Genomic DNA, 18,972 nt, shown 5'->3' with positions numbered 1-18,972 from the left:
GATGCTGCAGTCCCAGAATGCTCTCAGTTGAATGGTACCTCAGTTAGACAGAAATTCAGGCAAAACATTATTGGCTGGAGAATGGGTTGAACTGGCCAATATTATTCTTTTAACTAAAACAGATTAACCAATCATTCATTTCAGTTTTTGTCTGGCGGGTTAACCTGCTTATATAACAATACCTACATTTTGATTCTAATCCATATTTGTAAAGCTTCTTGGGACTCGCTGCTCCTCCAGATGTCGTCTAAACAACCTGAACCCTAAGAGATAGAATTTGTCTTATACAAGGGGGCTGGGGGTGGTATTCTTCTCATGATGCACATGTGACTCTCTCCCTCATTCATTGACCCAATGTCAGCTAACTCAATGGTTGGGATTTTCCAGCACCCCCCCCCCCCACGAAAAGTTTTCCAACTGTGGAAGCGGCTCACCATTGGCCACTGGTGCAATCTTTCAGCCCCGCCGAGGCCTATGGCGTTTTGTGCGGTTCACACATCCCACCGCCGGGGACCTTGCGGGGTCACCTTCAGCAGGACCACAAGATCCCACCAGCGGGAAGGGCCAGAAAACCCCTCCCATTGCCTTTTTTGTGAAAGATGCTCCTTTAGAAGCAAATTGACGAACATTGGCATTCATTAAATATAAAAAAAAGCTATTGCATCCAGGATTTGAAATATTCCATGTACTAAACTTACTCCAGGGAAACCCTGGAGAGAGGTTGACTGGGAAAATAAATCAATGAAAAGAACAATATTATGTGGCAGCCTGGTGCTCAGATCCAGAATTGCAGCCATACTTTCTGAGACCAGGAACTCTCGGCTGCGCTGCTAGTGGCAGTGCCATTTTCCCCAGGGAAAATCGGGAACAGGCTGGAGGTTGTTCCTGAGGATCGTCTGGCAGTGAGCTATGAAGCTGCTGGGAAGCATGCTGCTGCCTTACAGGTTAGCTGCAGTATCATGTAGGAGGATCATCCTAACTCATATCTCACTCAGCCTTGAAAAGTCATTGAATTTGACAAGGCAGAATTAGACAGATGTCTGTTGGACAAGGGAAGTCAAGGGTTATTGGGACAGGGGAAGACAGGAAAGTGGAGCTGACACCACAGCCAGACCAACCGTGATCGTAACGAATGGCAGAGCAGGCTCAAAGGGCTAAAGGACCGACTATTCCTATGATCCTATGTTACGAGACCTGAGAAATGAGATTTGCCAAGAGTTAGAAATCCAGATTTTGCACCTCTGAGCAGGAATTATTCAACTGCTGGAATACGTCCCATAATTCGTTTGCAATGTGGTTGAATTGAATAATTATTCTCCTTACTGACCTCATTAACACTACACCCTGTATGCTTCACCCGATGCCGGTGTTATCTAGTTACATTGTGTAGCCCTATTATGTATTTTCTTTTATTTCCTTTTCTTTTCATGTACTTAATGATCTGTTGAGCTGCTTGCAGAAAAATACTTTTCACTGTACCTTGGTACACGCAACAATAAACAAATCCACTTTTTCACTTTTCAACTTTCCATGTTGCTGTTCTAATTTCTATTTTCACTTCCATCTTCTTCTCATTATGAAAACAAATAGGCGCAAGTAAAAGAAGAGTGCTTGGAAAGTAAGACTCTTTATTGTCCAAGAGGTGGGCCAAAATTTAATCTTTGTTTACCAAGGGGGATTGCAGAAGTAAGTTGCTTATATGCCAAGGTCAAATTGAGCAAGTGTCTTGGAGAAAAATACATAATTTGCTGGCAGAGGAGGAAGGTGGCTTTGTTGGATCTGAGGTCTATTCCGGCACTGAAAATGTTCACGTTTCTCTGATTTCATTTTTGATTTACTTGCCTCCGTCTTTTGCTTCTTTGGTCCTCTTCCCCTTTTCCGGAGCTGAGTTGATGAGTGTCAGACAGGGGGAAGACCATGGAGGATATTTAGTGGGACAGTTAGAAGAACAGAGTGGGCCCAGGAGGGCTAATTGTGTGCCACCTCAATAAACGAAGGTTAAGAGCAAAGAAAACCTCCACAACGTCATATCTCTGTGTGACTTGACATCAAAGAAGTCATCAGTTGACATCTTCATTTTTCTCAAACTATAGAGCAAAAGGCAGTACCAAAAAGTCATACATCTCAAGATTCAGGCGATGTTGCTAAACCACCTAATGATCCCTGCAACAGTCCCTCCTCAATCAATTACTGCCTTGAATACAAAACCTACTGTAGCTCAATGTTTCCCTCTAGATAGCAAATATATTTTCCCTATGACGTGCAGTGAAATAAAAACCCAACAGGGACAATTTTCGGACTCTACACTGCCAGCTGTGAGCCACTCTAAACGCTGGGTGGAATATCATGCAACATGATGGGCAGGTAGCACATGGCCCGATTTCTGATACACATTCCTAGTGGGCGAGACTCGCTGATGATCACACTGCCCAATAGCCTTTCGGATCAAATAATGTGATTTAACAATAGGGGCTGCCATCCATCAGTGTCAAGGTGACATCCTCTGCTGGCAATGAAACAAAACGTGCCAAAAGTGGAATAAAACAGCCACCACAAGCCCCAACTGTGTATACATTCCACGCAAGTAAAGAAAAAAGACAGGCTGGAGTTCATTTCAAGGGCATAATACATCTCTGAATTCACAAGACATTGATAAACTACTTAAACTTTGGCCTTTAAATTGATGAAGTTATTTAAACATCTTGATGCATTTCCGCCTTGTGATGCGCCCCAGCCTACCTTTGTTTGATGGTAAAAGTAAATTTTCAGAGACAGCCAAGGGACATAATCTTTGAGAAAGGAAATATGTAACTTAGCAATTACACAAGCACTGAAGGTATTCACTGAACTAACTTTACTCGCCACACATTAGCAACTCCATGCTGCTCACATATTGACGGTGTAAGCTAACCAACCTGACCATTAATCAGTCAATGTAGTTACACACACTGCTTCAGCTGCACACTCACATGGAGCAAATCACCTTTACATTGTGGGTTGAAGCAGTTTTGTGCAGCATGTAAGCAATACTATAGATCTGCCTAGCTTGAATCATCTGTTTCTACACAATGCTATGTGTCTTAATCTTAATAAAGGGTCACCAACCCTTTATCCATGTAAATTAAAATGTTGAATGGAACTTGCGCATACCACAGCAGAGAATAATGCAGCAAAACGTTCTACAACTCCCTCCCCTTTTGCAAGCAAAGATTGAAAGCTGCAGTCCTGAACAGAAAAATATGATCCACTGCAGAATGTGAAGGTCTGCCCATTAGCTCAGGGGTTGCCAAACGGAGGGTCATGACCCCCACCAGGGTGACAAGTTCCCTCTCCAACATAGTAGTAGTGGCAGCCATGGAGCAGACACTCTGATTTCCAGTCCTGACATTGGGCTCTGAGGCCACATGATCATAAAATATACGAGCAGATGCAGGCCACTCGGCCCATTGAGTCTGTTCTGCTGTTCTATGAGATCATGACTGAACTGATGCCTCTTGACAGGTGTGCGTGCAATTTGTTTCTTGCCTTGGACTAGTGGGCACAGCAGCCGAACAAAATCACCTCTGGGGCCTAGTCACTGCCTCCAACAGAGCCTGCAAAACGGGAGGTGAAAAATAACACTGCTGCCTGTTCTCCAACATCTCTGCCGCACCTTCATACTTCTTTCAATGTTTACCGCTTTCATAGTTCTACACCCCAACTCTCACAAATCACCCCACCTCACAAATGCCTCCCCCATACTCCTACAACTATCCCTACCCAACACTCACATCTGTACTCCCCATCTCTCTCAAACCTCCCTCCCCCTCACCCCGCTCTCACAACCCTCCAACATCACTCACCCCACCTCGCTCTTAGAAGGCCAACCAACACCCCAGTCGCTCTCGCTCTGGGGTCATGACAATTTCAGGGTCGCAGTGAGAAAATGTTTGGGAGGTAGTGCATTAGACAGATGAAGCTTCAACCAGAGATAATCTCAGTGCACACCCTTCTTACACTACAAAAGTAGGTATGGGCTTAAACCTCTGGCATGCAACGCAACAGCTTTCAGCAATTCTTGAGTCAGTCCAACAACTGTTATTCTTTGTGTATTCAGAATCTGTTTGCACGCCTGTTTATCATTCACTTGGTAGACAAGTCCTATTGGTAAAATTAATCTAGTCCCTGCCACCCATGAATTATAAAGGGCTATAAATAAAATAAATAGCAATCTTTTTTTTTTAAAACTGTTTTTGAAAGTACATAGTTTTCTCATGACTAACCTATCTGCAAAGCAGTTAAACCCTGGAGTGCAGATTCTCTGATTAGATGTGAAGTAGTCAAAGCGCAACTTGCAACTGCCTGACCTCATGAGCAATGAACCAGCCATAGTTTCCAGGTTGTGTCCCATTAAAATATCTTGGACAAGCAGTAAGTGTCAGAAATTCCTCTGATTAGGAGCCTGCCTGTTGCGGGATACGGAATACTGTGCAACTGAGGTATTAAAGACTCGGAGCAACTTTCAAGAAGCAGGCTTCGCGAGAGACTATTTTTGGTACATTGTTCCAATACTGACCACCAGGTCAGCAAGAGGACTGTGAGAATCCTGCTACTTTCTGCCGTACAACAGGCAGACCCCATCAGGCAGCGTAGCACCGGCCTTTCAGGGCAGCTGCCGACAGCTGCAGGAAAAGCTTTAGTGTCCTTACTGGACCAGGCAATAAGACAGGAGACAGTCAACGATGGCATGGTACCATCATACCTACCACTTGTAATCAATTGTGTCTCATACTCCAAGAACTTCAATTGCTTAATGTCAGTGCCCATAAGGTTTGGAGGCATACACTACGCTCCTGCCTTTCACCTGTGACGTGGGAACAGTGAAATTCTTGGACAAAAGAAGTCAAAGTTCCATCAAGTACAATGAAATTGATTGGATTGGGGCAATCAGTCTCAGGAATTGGTCTATCGCAGACACAGACATGAAAAGAGGTACCCCCCCCCCCCCCCCCCCCCCCACCCACCATGTGGAAAGTGTTGGGAATCATCTTCTCCCTCCCAAGCCTTCTACACTTACCTGCCTCAAATTACTCAGACTATCCAAGGTGACATTTTCTGAAATAAATCTATTTTGTTGCTTGCAATGAATGGTTCAATATCACCGACTTGCACCAACTCCCCAGGGAGTCTGCGCCCCAAAATGACCATGTGTTCACTGAAATGGCTCCTACAGGATGGGATTGCCAGTTAAATGCACACATCTTCCCGATTATGGGGTGCATGCTGAGAATTGCATTTTACTTTGCAACAGGGGAACAAAAGATCAATTGTCCCATTTGCTTTCTTGGAGGACAACTCTCATGAGGAGATGACAAAATAATTCCTGGGGTCAAGGGTGGGGGTGGAGGGGGGCAATGGGAGATGGGAGGCTGATGGATTGGAGAAGATAGCATAGCGTGGTGGGTCATGATTGGTCAAGAACTCCATTATAGCTGTATTATGTGATGACCAGGATGGTAGAAAGCAAACTGGATGGATATCTATGGGTTCTTGCCAAACTGCTTCTTTGCCTTCTTCTCTCACATTAACCATCATTACACTATCATCTCTCCATTTGACTCCATCCCTCTTCCTGTCAGATGTCTGAAGCTGCAGGCAACTTCGCTGTTGTATTTGACCAGTAGATGGGCTCCCCATCCACATGTCCGTGCGATCTCAAAGACCATGGGCACGATCGTATGGCCTCGTCGGCCCTACGCAGCATGCAACAAGACCCATTAAATCTCGCAAGGGGCCTCTTGCAAAATTTGCAACACTCTGGTGCCTCGCAAGATCTAACGAGACCTCGCAAGACGTCCTGATCTTGATCTTGCTCTCACTGGGCAGGATCAAGAATTATACATTGAAGTGAAAAGTTAACCTTCCTTCACGACCTCACCCCTCCATAGCACTCTAAACTCTTACTCTTCCAGTTCCAAAACCCTCCAAGATACCAGTCTTCCTCCAATTCTGGTGCCTTGAGCATCCCCAATTTTACTTTCGACACCATTGATTGCCGAGCTTTAAACTACCAAACCTAAACCCCTCCACCTCTTTACCCCTCCTTTCAGATGCTCTTTAAAAGTTACCTCTGACCAAACTTTTGGTTATCTGCTCTAACACCTCTTTATGTGGCTCTGTGTCACATATTGCTTTCTAATGGTACTGTAGAGCACCTGGAGGCTTTTTACTCCAGATGCTATATAAATACAAGTTGGTATTATGAAACCCTTAGTTCACCCTTTCAATTGAATGTTGCATGAGTTCCACTGCGAAGGTGACCATTCTAAACACTAATTTTTCTCTATGTGTGCCAGAGGTGGGGGGGGGGGGGGGGGGGGATAAAGGACACACAATGTATCTAACATTGTTACCACTCCACAGCATGCACCATCTATCCACTCTGGCATTGGCATGGAGATGTCCATCTTAAGAGTGAGTTTGTGATGTCTGCTCCACAAGAGGTAGGACACTGGTGACTGGATATTACTTCTCAGCCACAGCACCTTGGGAGTGCAATTATACCTTTCATGATTTGTAAAGAAGGATCCTTGCAGAATATCAAATGCTGGTGGAGGCATTGTGGACTATCCGAGACAAGAGTGCTGCTGGTGGCAGCACAAGTGGTTATGTTCAAAGTTCGAATGGCCAACACTTTGTTGGCTAGTTTAACAACTACACAGCTCACTTTGAAGTGTGTGGTAGCTTCATCTTCAGTGGAGACCGCTTCTGACTTTGATAGGCTCACCAACCGGCCTCAGACAACTGGGAGGTAGGTATTATTAGGCCTATTTTCCTATAGATTGCTGACTCAGTAGCTTCCACCTTATTTTGAAATTGTGTCCCTTGCTTCTAGACTCCCAAACCAGGGGAAACATCTTACCTGCATCTACCCTGTCTTCCTTTAGGTATTTTGTAGGTTTCAGTGAGAACACCTCTCATTCTTTGAAACTCTAGAGAATACGGGCCCAGTTTTCCCAATCTCTCTTCATAGGACAGTTGCACCATCCTCGGACAAGTCTGGTGAACCTTAGTTACACTCCCTCTACGGCAATAATATCCTTACTGAGGTAAGGGGATCAAAACTGCACACAGACTTCAAGTGTGGTCAAAACAAGCTTCTATATAATTGAAGCAGGAGTGCACTACACCTATACTGAAATCCTCTTGCGATAAAGACGAACATTCCATTAGCCTTCCAGCAGGATGGTAGCCTTGTAGATAGCACAATTGCTTCACAGCTCCAGGGTCCCAGGTTCGATTCCGGCTTGGGTCACTGTCTGTGCGGAGTCTGCACACCCTCCCCGTGTGTGCGTGGGTTTCCGCCGGGTGCTCCGGTTTCCTCCCACAGTCCAAAGATGTGCAGATTAGGTGGATTGGCCATACTAAATTGTCCTTAGTGTTCAAAATTGCCCTTAGTGTTGGGTGGGGTTACTGGGTTATGGGGATAGGGTGGAGGTGTTGACCTTGGGTAGGGTGCTCTTTCCAAGAGCCGGTGTAGACCCGATGGGCCGAATGGCCTCCTTCTGCACTGTAAATTCTATGATAATCTATGATAATAGCTTGCTGCACCCACATGGACAAGGTTACCCAGGTCCCTTTATACTTCTACATTTTCTAATTTGTCACAAATTTAGGAAAAACTCTGCACATCTGTTCCTTCTGCTAAAGTGGATAACCTGACATTTTTCCACAATATATTCCACCTGCCATGATCTTGCCCACTCACCAAGTTTGTCCAAATCCTCCTGTAGCCACTGTACATCCTCCTCACAACACACATTCCCGCCCAGCTTTGTGCCATCTGCGAACTTGGAAACATTACATTTGGTTCCCACGTCCAAATCATTGATATATATTGTGAACAGCTGGGGCCCAAATACTGACCCTTGTGGTGCCCCACTACTAGCAACCAGCCAACACAAGAATGATCTGTTTATTTCTACTCTTTGTTTTCTATCTGTTAGCCAATCCTTAATCTATGCCACCATATAGAAATAGACATAGAAAATAGAAGAAGGAGCAGGCCAATCAGCCCTTTGAATCTGCTCTGCCATTCATTATGATCATGGCTGATCATCAAATTCAATACCCTGATCCCACCTTTCCCCTCAATATCCCTTGATCCCTCTTATCCTAAAGGATATTGCCTCCTATCTAATCTACTTTAATTTTGCTAATCAATCTCCTGTGGGAACCTTATCAAAAGCCTTCTAAAAATCCAAATACCATATGTCCATCAACTCTCCTTTATTAATTGTATTAGTAACATCCTCAAAATCCTCAACATGTTCATCAAACACGATTTCCATTTGTAAATCCATGGTAACTAAGCCGAATAATGATGATGATTATCCAATTGAGTGTATATTTATCACATCCTTTATAATAGATTCTAGCATTTTCCTGACCAATGATGTAAGGCTAACAGGTCTGTAGTTCTCTCTTTTTTCTCTTCCTACCTTCTTAAACAGTGGGATGACATTTGCGACATTCCAATCATCAGGAACCATTCAAGAATCTATAGAATTTTGGCAGATGATCACCAATGCATCCACTATCACTATAGCAACCACTTTCAACTCTCTGAGATACATAATATCAGGTCTTGGGGATTTATCAACTTTCAATCCCATTAATATGTCCAATCCAACCTTTGTACTTGTACTAATTTCCTTCAACTCCTTTTCTTCCAAATCCCTTGGATCTCTACATCTGGGAGATTTTCTGTATCTTCTTCAGTGAAAACAGACACAAAGTAATCATTTAGCTTCTCTGCCATTTCTCTATTCCCCATTATAAATTCTCCTGACTGCCTGAGAAATATATTAGAGTCTGTTGAAGATGCAACTGTTAGGATAGATAGTGGGGAGCCAGTAGATGTAGTTTAATTGGATTTCCAAAAGGTACTCAATCAGGTGCCACATGAAGGGCTCATGGAGTAAGGATCCAGATAGGATGGGATAGCACTGCAATTTCACGGCGCCGAGGTCCCAGGTTCGATCCCGGCTCTGGGCCACTGTCCGTGTAGAGTTTGCACATTCTCCCCGTGTTTGCGTGGCTTTCGCCCCCACAACACAAAGATGTGCAGGATAGGTGGATTAGACATGCTGATCCTGCCTGTTCATCCTAATGCTCACACTCTCTAATGCCCTCACATGCTTCATAAAGTCCGACCGCCTGAATGGGAAACAATACTCTGGTTGAGGACAAATCAGGAATTTATAAATGTCTATTTTAATTTGCTTGCTCTTGTACTCCATTAAGCTCTGGACTAGTATGTTAACCATGTTCTCAGTCTTCCCCAACATCTTCAATGATTTCTGCACTAAAGCCCCTAGGTCTCTCTATTTGTGCACCCTCTTTCGAATCATATCCTTTTTCATTGATATTGCCTTTCCTCGTTCTTCTTACCAAAATGTATCAATTCACATTTCCCTACATTTCTCACAATTTTCATCTGCCACATGTCCACCCATTCCACCAGTCCCCTCCCTGGCCTGATCCCTGGCATGGGCAACCTTGCACTTGGATACTGCCACCCAGGCACTCTTCCAGGCTGGAAGGAGCATTGTCAGGGTGGCAGGCTGAGAGTGCCAAAGTGCCTGAGTGCCAGGTTGCCCATGCCAAGGATCGGGGGGGGGGGGGGGGTGCTCGAGAACCCCCTAAGAGGTAAGTTGGGGCAGTGGGGGTTCCGGAAGCTACTGTGGGGAGTAGAATGTGGGTCAAGAGATCAGGGCGGCACTAAGAAATAGTACCCAAATCTCTTCCTGGAAGTAAGATAATTGCGGCCTCTGTGGGGCGTCCCCGAACGAGACCAGGCCAGAAATAATGACTGAGTCCCGTTTGATAGTGGGGTCTTTCTCGGCGCTGCTAGCCATAGAATCCCTACATGCAGAAAAGGCCATTCAACCCATTTAGTCTGCACCGAGCCACCAAAAGAACACTCTACCTAGGTCCACTCCCATCCTCTCCCTTTAATATCATAACCCCACCTAACCTGCACAGCTTTGGACACCAAGGGGCAATTTTAGCATGGCCAATCCACTTATCCTCCTCACAGTTCACAATACTTCCGAGTTTTGTGTCATTTGCAAATTTTGAAGTGGTGTCTTATACTCTCAAGCCTAGATTATTAACATATATCATGACAGAAGTCTGTCTACACCACATCAACTGCATTACCCTCATCAATCCCTCTGTTGCCTCATCAAAAAAACTCAGTAAGGTTAGTTAAGCACAACTTGACCTTAACACATCCATGCTGGCTTTTCTTAATTAATCCACCCTTGTTGAAGTGCCATATATTTTTGTTCTACATTGTCACGCCTAAAAGCTTACCCCCACTGAGACTAAATTCACTCGGCTCTTGTGACTGGGTTTATCCTTGCACCCTTGTAAAACAAAGGCATAACATTCACAATTCCCCAGTCTTCTGGCGCTACCCCTGTATTTAAGAAGGATTGGAAGATCATGGTCAGTGCGTCTGCAATTTCAATCCTTTCTTCCCTTGACATGCTTAAATGCATCCCCTCTAGTCCTGGTGACTTATCTACTTTAAATACAGCCAACATTTCTTTCTTTTAATTTTTCCATTAAGGGGCAGTTTAGCATGGTCAATCCACCTACCCTGCGCATCTGTGGGTTGTGGGAGTGAGACCCACACAGACAAGGAGAGAATGTGCAAACTCCACATGTACAGTGACCCGGGGCTGGGCAGTGAGGCAGCAGTGCTAGCCGAATGCGCCACCATGCCACATCAGCCAACATTTCTAATGCTTCTTCAATCAATCTGCTATCTCAATAACTTCTTTGTTCATTAGGATAGATTCAAAAAGAATATTTATTACATCAACCAATGCCAATGAATGGTGGCCTATAAAATATATTGGGGTAATAGCAACTCTAGCGCTTCTTAATTCTAACCAAATGGATTTTGTCCATGACTGCTCCTGGATATCTTCTCTCTCTCCAACACTAATATTTTTCTCAATCAATAATGCCACCCTTCCCCCTTTCTCTCCTTCCCTCCATTTCCTGAAAAATTGTGTATCCAGGGATACTTTCAGCATTTCTTTAGTCATTCGGGGTGTTGCTATGGATGGATGCCCTTTTTTGTCCCCTCACAGTAATGCAACTAATCCCTACACAAATGGCGTTCTCCTCCAAGGTCACCCATTGCTTATTTATTGTATTACTGGGTTTATCATTGGGTTGATCCCTATTCAACTCACTGAAAGTAAACTTTTCTGTTTGTGTGACTTCACCTTTAATTGTTACCTCACTCTTCCCATAACCACTCTAAACCTCGGGTGACTGTCTGCGTAGAGTTTGGACTTTCTCACCGTGTCTGTGGGGGTTCCATCCGGGAGCTCTGGTTTCCTCCCACAGTTCAAAGATGTGCAGGTTAGGTGGATTAGCCATGCTAAATTTCCCCTTTGCGTCCAAAAGGTTGGGCCCAGGTCGGGTACTCTTTCCAAGGGTCGGTTCAGGCTCGATGAGCCAAATGGCCTTCTTCTGCACTGTAGAGATTCTAATGATATTCTAATCACTGTTCCCCAAATGATCCCATTGAAAAATTATCATTTGCTTCACTTTATTCCCAGGACTAGATCAGCACTGTTTTACATTTCGGGCTGGAGACACACTGAAAATAGAGTTTCCTTGTATAAATTGCAGGAATCTCTGCCATGGCAAGGTCGTCATTTTCACTGTTTTTGCCCCCATCTAGGATGATGACATTTCCAATGATCAGTAATCCATGGCCCACAATGTTACCCCCCCCCCCCCCCCCCCCCCCCCCTCCACCCCACACACACACACACAGCAGGTTCTGAGGGGGGACTGGGGAGGTATGGAGTGTGGAATTGATTGGGCGAGTTTTCCTCCGGGATCCAGCCCGCCCTGAGCTGGTCATGATTTTACGCCGGGGCGGGCAGGACCTCGGACTGGAAGGGCGGACCGGAAGCCTGCCCTTGCCCTAATTTAGGCAAGGAGCCTTAATTTTCACCCTGAAAATTCTGGCCCATGTTTTCTTTCAGCATCTTTCTGTTCAGCAAGAAAGAAATCGTTGAGCAATCCTACCTGACATAAATGCTTGATTTTTGTTTTAAAAAACATTTTATTAATTTATGATTTTATGATAACAAAAAATACAAATACAAATGCAAACATAGTTCAGTGCATAACACCTCCCCCCTCCAAAGCAACAACAATACCCAGCCAACATTCCTTATATACCCAGGCTGGGATTCTCCGAGACCACGCCGGGTCGGAGAATCGGCGGTGACGCGGGAAATTCCCGCCACGCCGCTCCGACGCCGGGACGCGATTCTTCGGCATCTGGAGAATCGGTGGCAATTGCGCCCGCGCGGTTGTTGGAGCACTGGTCGGGGCCGCTGAAAGAAGTCCCCATGGCGATTCTCTGTGGTCGACCAGCCGAATTCCCGCCGAGTTCCAGCTTGTCCCCCCGGCGTGGTTCCAACCTGGCGGGTGTTTGGACCTGCGGCCGCGGTGGCCATCCTAGTGGGGGGCGGGGAGATCTGACTCCGGGGGGCCTCCAGGCCCACGATCGGTGGTTACCTCCTTCCGCGTGGGCACGCTGTAGGTCTCCGCCATGTTGCGTCACGCCGGCGTGGAGACAGTGGTCGCGCACATGCGCAGACCCGTGCCTCCGTGCAGGGCTGTCTTTCGGCACCGGAGCACCGTGGAGTACTCCGGCGCCATTCTAGTCCCCTGAAATCATGAGACTAACTGGGCCAGGAAGGCCCGTTGACACCGGCGTACATCACTCCGGGTGTACGCTGGCGTGAACACGGGATTTTGGAGAATCCCGGTCCCAATTCCCCAATCCCTCCATCTCCTCTCACTGATCCCGCCTAATCTGAACTAAACTAACTTCCCCTACCCCCCCCCCCCCCCCCCCCCCCGGACGTTCCTAACAGTTTAGTTTTCCCCGAAGAAGCCGATAAACAGCTGCCACCTCCAGATGAGTCCTCCACCACCCCCTCCCCCCTCCACCAACCCCCCCCCCCCCCCCCCCCCCCCCCACCCCCGCCCTGGCTCGGCTCCACTCCAACAGCACTTTCCTGACTCACTGGGTTTAACCCGCTCATACAAACCCAGAGATCACCACAATAATCCGCTTACAAAAAGGCCTTTAGAATAAAAATAGGGAGACACTGGAAAAGAAACAAAATTCTCAGGAGAACTGTCATTTTTAGGGTCTGTAACCTCCCCGCCAATGACAACGGGAGCATGTCCCACTTCCAAAAGTCCTCCTTCATTTGCTCCACTAACAGGGCCAGATTCTGTTTATGTAAATGCTCCCAACCCCGAGCCACTTGAATTCCCAAGTATCGCAAACTCCCTCCCATCACTTTAAACGGCATCTCCCCCAGCCTCCTCTCCTGCCCCCTCGCCTGGATCACAAAACTCTTATTACAGATACAGTGCTCTCAAAAGCTTATGGTACACGTCTCACCCCTCTCTCATCCTGTTACATTCGTTCATTGGTATCATTTTTTTCACAAAACGTTGATTTTATGGATCTCGCCTCTTTCTGTTCTGTGCTGTCCTCACACATTCCACAGAGGTCCACAGAGTTCATTGTATCCATCATCCATTTCCTCCTCTGCCTGTCTCTCCTACTTCTTCTGCTGCTCTTCCCCTCCAATAACAGTCTCTCTTTACCATCTGCTCCAATGAAGTGACTGAAGCATTGTATCTTTCTGTCTTTGACGTGATGCACCAATTTCCTCTTTCCTTCAACCACTCTTTCATTCATCGCTCTGTCTGCGTAGTATCTGCGACACATTCCCGCCTATATGTCCGCACCGGTTAGACTGGGCAGTTAAAGCTGGCTTTGGTTGTTCAGGAATCTATATTGATTGTCTGGAAGCTCTGCAAACACCTCATAAGTTAACAGTTATAAATAGTTCTGACCTTATCCACCTGTGATTGAAGCAGGTGTGATTGAAGCAATTTTGTAGGTCTGCTCACCATGGATGCCTAGCTTATACAATAGAAATACAAGTGAGTTGGAAACAAGTGAATGCAGGGCATATGGAATCACTTTTCATCCATTTATCCGCAATCAACTGAAAAGATGCTACCACTTGCTCCGCGTAAGCAAAAGTATGGCAGAGACAAATCGACTATTCTGATTTCATCACGCCACAGCCTTCAAACTATCAGTAATTGGTTCTCAGAATGTTATTGGGAAAATATTTTATTCATCAATGCTAATGTCACGGGCACTCACAAAGCACACGTGAAAGGAAACATGCTCACTTTGTGTAATTCCTCCATGTGCAACAGCAGACAGGAGAGCAGTAATTCACAATAAGTACTAATCAGATGCATTTTATGCCGTACTTACCACATTGCTGCAGGTTTTGTACCTAATGTTCCGCCCTTCACAGTGCCTGAGAGAAAGGAAATTTTTTTTAAAATGAGACACAGTCTTTCAAAGCATTAAACAAACATGTGTCAGGCACTTTATAAAAGCTCCCATTATAAACTAGTTTTAACATATGCGTATGACTCAACAAAGGAAAACTCCACGGTCACAAAATCCCCTAATCCCTGATAATTTTTAATGCTCTTCACTACTAATAAATTTGGGTCGTCAGCCAAGACCGTAAGCCTAGTGCAGCAAATTAAATCATTCTTGACAAGGGCCTTCGCTCTGGTTCTGAATCAAGCTAAATTTTTCTTCACCTGTCAAAACATTAGTAGAAAATACCTGCCAGGGCGTATGTATAATGAAGCCAGTCATTGACTGAAATCCCACTGAGCATGGACAAACATAGTCAATCCTGAAAGGCTGAGTTTATAAAACTTTTTTTTTTCCAAAACATTTCCTACAACTATCATGATCAAATGACTGCTGGCCAAATAAAATTCCATTCTTCGCTGACATTTTTTTGAATAAATCTATTATGCGTGGTTAACCACCATTAAAAAACATGCAACAGAATATATTAGTTTCCATTTTATCTCATGTGCCCATTGCAATTAAGGCCTTTCAAAACGAACTTCCTTCCAAAAAAAATCCAAGTCTGTTCAAGATTAGAGTGAATAATCTGTTTTTTTCTGTCAGTCTAATGCACAAGAAACTACTGTTCTTATTATTCATTATACAAGCAGTTTGAATGTGGAATTACTGAGACACATTGCCAGTTTCATCACCAACATCACAAACACAATAAAGCACTATAAACCTTTTGCTATGCATGTAAACCCAGGTAAACACAGGGGCAATCCCTTACCTAAATTGATCTTCAAATTAAACAAAAACCAACACAATTTGCCTCACTGAAAGACTTGCCAAGGGACAGAGTTGAAATAACTTTGTGCGTGTGGTACCAAATATTTGAGTGTGCAGAACGAGAATCTGTTCCAGTCTCTCTCCCACATTGTCAATGTCGGTTTGCCACCTTGCAAACATCGTCAGGCGTTTGCCCAAGGACAGCAGGTGGCATGGTGGTAATATCGCCGGGCTATTAATCCAGAGTTCCAGGGACACTTGCTTTCAAATCCCACCAGTGAACTTTAAATTCAATTAATAAGCGAGGGATATAAAGCTAGTCTCAGTAATGGTGACCGCGAAACGATCATCGATCGTTGTAAAAACCCATCTGGTTCACTGATGTCCTGTCGGCAAGTAAATCTGCCATCCTTACCTGGCCTACATGTCACTCCAGAGCCACAGCAATAAGCTTGACTCTGAGCTGCCCTTTGAAGTGGTCCAGCAAGCCACTCGGTTCACAGACAATTAGGGATGGGTAACAAATGCTGACACAGCCAGCAGAGCCCATATCTCATAAAAGAAAAAAAAACATCTTCATCCATGGCAGTCATACAAGATCAATCAAACAAGCTATATTGCTTAAATTTTGGATTTACAATCTTCTAAGACTATTCTAAACCTCCTACCACTCCATTGAACTGGACAGTAATTGCTCCGACAAACAATGTGACGGTTTTAGAGACTTGAGACGCAACGAGATTGGCAAACCTCACGAGAGGCCTCTCATAAGATTTCCAATGCTGCAAGATCTAACACTCTCAATAGGTGTGAACCAAATTTGCTTATTCAAGTGAGCAGTTAGGCTCACTTGAATACGTAAGCACCAGAGTTACCCAGGCACGGGATCGAACGGCCTCACCTTGGAGACTTCGACCAAGCCCGTTTAGCAATGGTCTTTACAAACGTGGACCAGATGTAACGGTACTTGGGGGAGTCTCCTAAACAATCATAGGCCCCTGGGTGGTCGGGCTCTGGACAAGGTGGTACCCTGGAACCCCCCCAATGCCACCTGGGCACTGCCAGCCTGCAATCCTGGGTGCCAGGCTGCAGTGCCAGGGTGGCTGAGTGGCATCTTGTCTGTCCCAGGGATTGGGCTTGGGGCTGCCCTTCCCTTATGAGGTAGGGTGCTGGGTTGCTGGAGGACCCTCTAATTGGTAAGTTGGGGCTTTTGGGGGTATGGAGGTCGCGGTGAGGGGATCAAGACGTCAGGGCGCCATTCCTGCACTGGCGAGCTGAGCTTGGTAGTGCAGGAAATGGGTCTAAGTGAGGCTTCACCAAGCCCAAAAAATCAGAGTCCCGTTTAATAGCGGGTAGTTCTAGGCACTAGAAGCGCCAGGAAACACCCAATTAAACACGTCCAAACTGGGGATCTATGTCTTTTCCATTAAATTTCACCCTACTTCTCTCTCACTGCTGCTCACCACATAAATTGGACATATTATAAATATGATGATTCAATCTTTGACATTAGCTGTCAGCTTTTATATGTTGCTTCCCTGACCAGACCCAAGTTATCTTCCTCCTTCTCAGACTGCCATAGGCCAGTCTTGTCTCATGATCCCAACCTTCCCATGTTTGCCATTTCAACTTAGCATCTTGCTCTCATTCCCACATGTCTGTCCTTGGCTTGCAGCAATGCTCCAGCGATGCCCAACACAAACTGGAAAAACAACACCTCATCTTCTGATTAGGCATGTTACAGCCTTCTGGTTTCAACATTGAGTTCAACAACTTTAGATGTAAACTTCTCCCTCCATCTTAAGCCACTCCCCCCCCCCCCCCCCCCCCCCCCCCCCCCACCCCCCGGGCCCACTACCACCACCACCCGCACTTCTATAGTTTGTTGTTTTTCAGCTCCCTGTCCTGGCCAATTCTACTACACACTTGCCCCTTGTTGTAGTTGCTCCCACTAACACATTCAGCTATCTAACCGTCCGCCACTAATAGCAGTCTTCATCCCTTAATTACACCATTAATGCTCCCCTAACATATACAGGACAAATTTGTCAATCTTTCCTTTGCCCGGTATTCAAGTGAGCTTAATTCTCAGGGACATTTGTTTCCATTTGGAAACAAATTGACTCATTAGCGATAGACAGCATGGTTTTGTGAAGGGGAGGCCGTGCCTCATTAACATGATCAAGTTTTTTGGAGAGGTGACAAAGATGATTGGTGAGGGGAGGGAAGTGACTTCAATAAAGCTTTTGACAAAGTGCCTCATGGCAGACTGGTACAAAGGGTGAAGTCACACGAGATCAGAGGTGAGGTGGTAAGATGGATACAGAACTGGCTCGGTCACAGAAGGCAAAGGGTAGCAGTAGAAGGGTGTTTTTCTGATTGGAAGCTTGTGGCTAGTGCTGTTCCACAGGGATCTGTGCTGGGGTTTCTGTTGTTTGTAGTATACATAAACGGTTTGGAGGAAAACGTAGCTGGTCTGATTAGTAAGTTTGCGGATGACACCAAGGTTGGTGGAGTGGCAGATAGTGTTGAGGATTGTCAGAGGATACAGCAGGACATAGATAGGTGGAGACCTGGGCAGAGAAACAGCAAATGCTGTTTAATGTGGACAAATGTGAGGTAATGCATTTTGGTAGGTCTAACATAGAACTGAAATGTACCGTAAATGGCAAAACTCTTAGGAATATAAAAAGTTAGAGAGACCTGGGCATGAAGGTCCACAGATCTTTGAAAGTGGCAAAACATTTGGATAAGGTAGTCAAGAAAGCACATGGAATGCTTGCCTTCATGGACGGGCATCGAACATAAAAACTGGCAAGTCCTGCTGCAGTTGTATAGAACCCTGATAAGGCCGCACTTGGAATATAGCGCACAATTTTGGTCGCCACACTACCAGAAGGATGAGGAGGCTTTGGAGATGGTGCAGAGGAGGTTTACCAGGACATTGCCTGGTCTGGTGTTAGCTATACCGAGAGGCTGAATAGACTCGGGCTGTTTTCATTAGAACGACGCAGGTTGAGGGGTGACCTGATAGAGGTCTACAAGATTATGAGGTGCATGAATAGGGTGGTTTGGCAGGCACTCTATCCCAGGGTAGAGGGTCAGTCACCAGGGGGCATAGGTTTAAGGTCCATGGGGCAAAGTTTAGAGGAGATGTGCGAGGGCAGGTTTTTTTACGCAGAGGGTGGTGAGTGTCTAGAACGCATTGTCGGGGAGGTTGTGGAAGCAGATACATTAACAGTGTTCAAAAGGCATCTCAACAAATACATGGATAGGATGAGTATAGAGATATGGCGCAAGGAAGTGCGGAGGGTTTTGGCCAAGGTTGGTATCATGACCGGTACAGGCTTTAATGGCCAAAGTGCCTGTTCCTGTGCTGTATTTTTCTTTGTTTTATTCCTGGTCTTCTATTCTGACCACCTCCTCCATCCCCTTTCTAACTATACAATGCTTTACATTTCAACATTTCTGCAGTTCTGTAGAAGGGTCATTTAGACCTGAAACCTTAACTCTGTTTCTCTCACCATAGATACTGCCAGACCCACTGATCTTATCCAGCATTTTCATTTTTATTTCAGTCCTGTATCATGGTGGATGCTCTGGTACATCTGGTGTAGCCGGTGTAATGACTCCAGATGGAGGAAGTGGCTAACCCAGTCAACTTGCCTTTTTATTAGCAGCTT

General features: G+C 45.5%; 1 protein-coding gene across 3 annotated transcripts in view; it reads right to left on the bottom strand.

Moving 5' to 3' along the window:
• The window catches only part of adamtsl3 (ADAMTS-like 3), a 747,154-nt gene that overhangs the window by 375,512 nt on the left and 352,670 nt on the right, over positions 1-18,972 (bottom strand). For all 3 annotated transcript variants that reach the window (XM_038813229.1, XM_038813228.1, XM_038813227.1), the window contains exon 5: positions 14,399-14,444. In XM_038813229.1, the coding sequence (XP_038669157.1) occupies positions 14,399-14,444 (46 nt within the window). The remainder of the gene's footprint in view (positions 1-14,398; positions 14,445-18,972) is intronic.

The sequence above is a fragment of the Scyliorhinus canicula genome, chromosome 12, assembly GCF_902713615.1.
Source record: "Scyliorhinus canicula chromosome 12, sScyCan1.1, whole genome shotgun sequence".
Taxonomy (NCBI): Eukaryota; Metazoa; Chordata; class Chondrichthyes; order Carcharhiniformes; family Scyliorhinidae; genus Scyliorhinus; species Scyliorhinus canicula.
The sequence above is the reverse complement of the archived record's forward strand: the minus strand, read 5'-3'. Positions and strand labels throughout refer to the sequence as shown.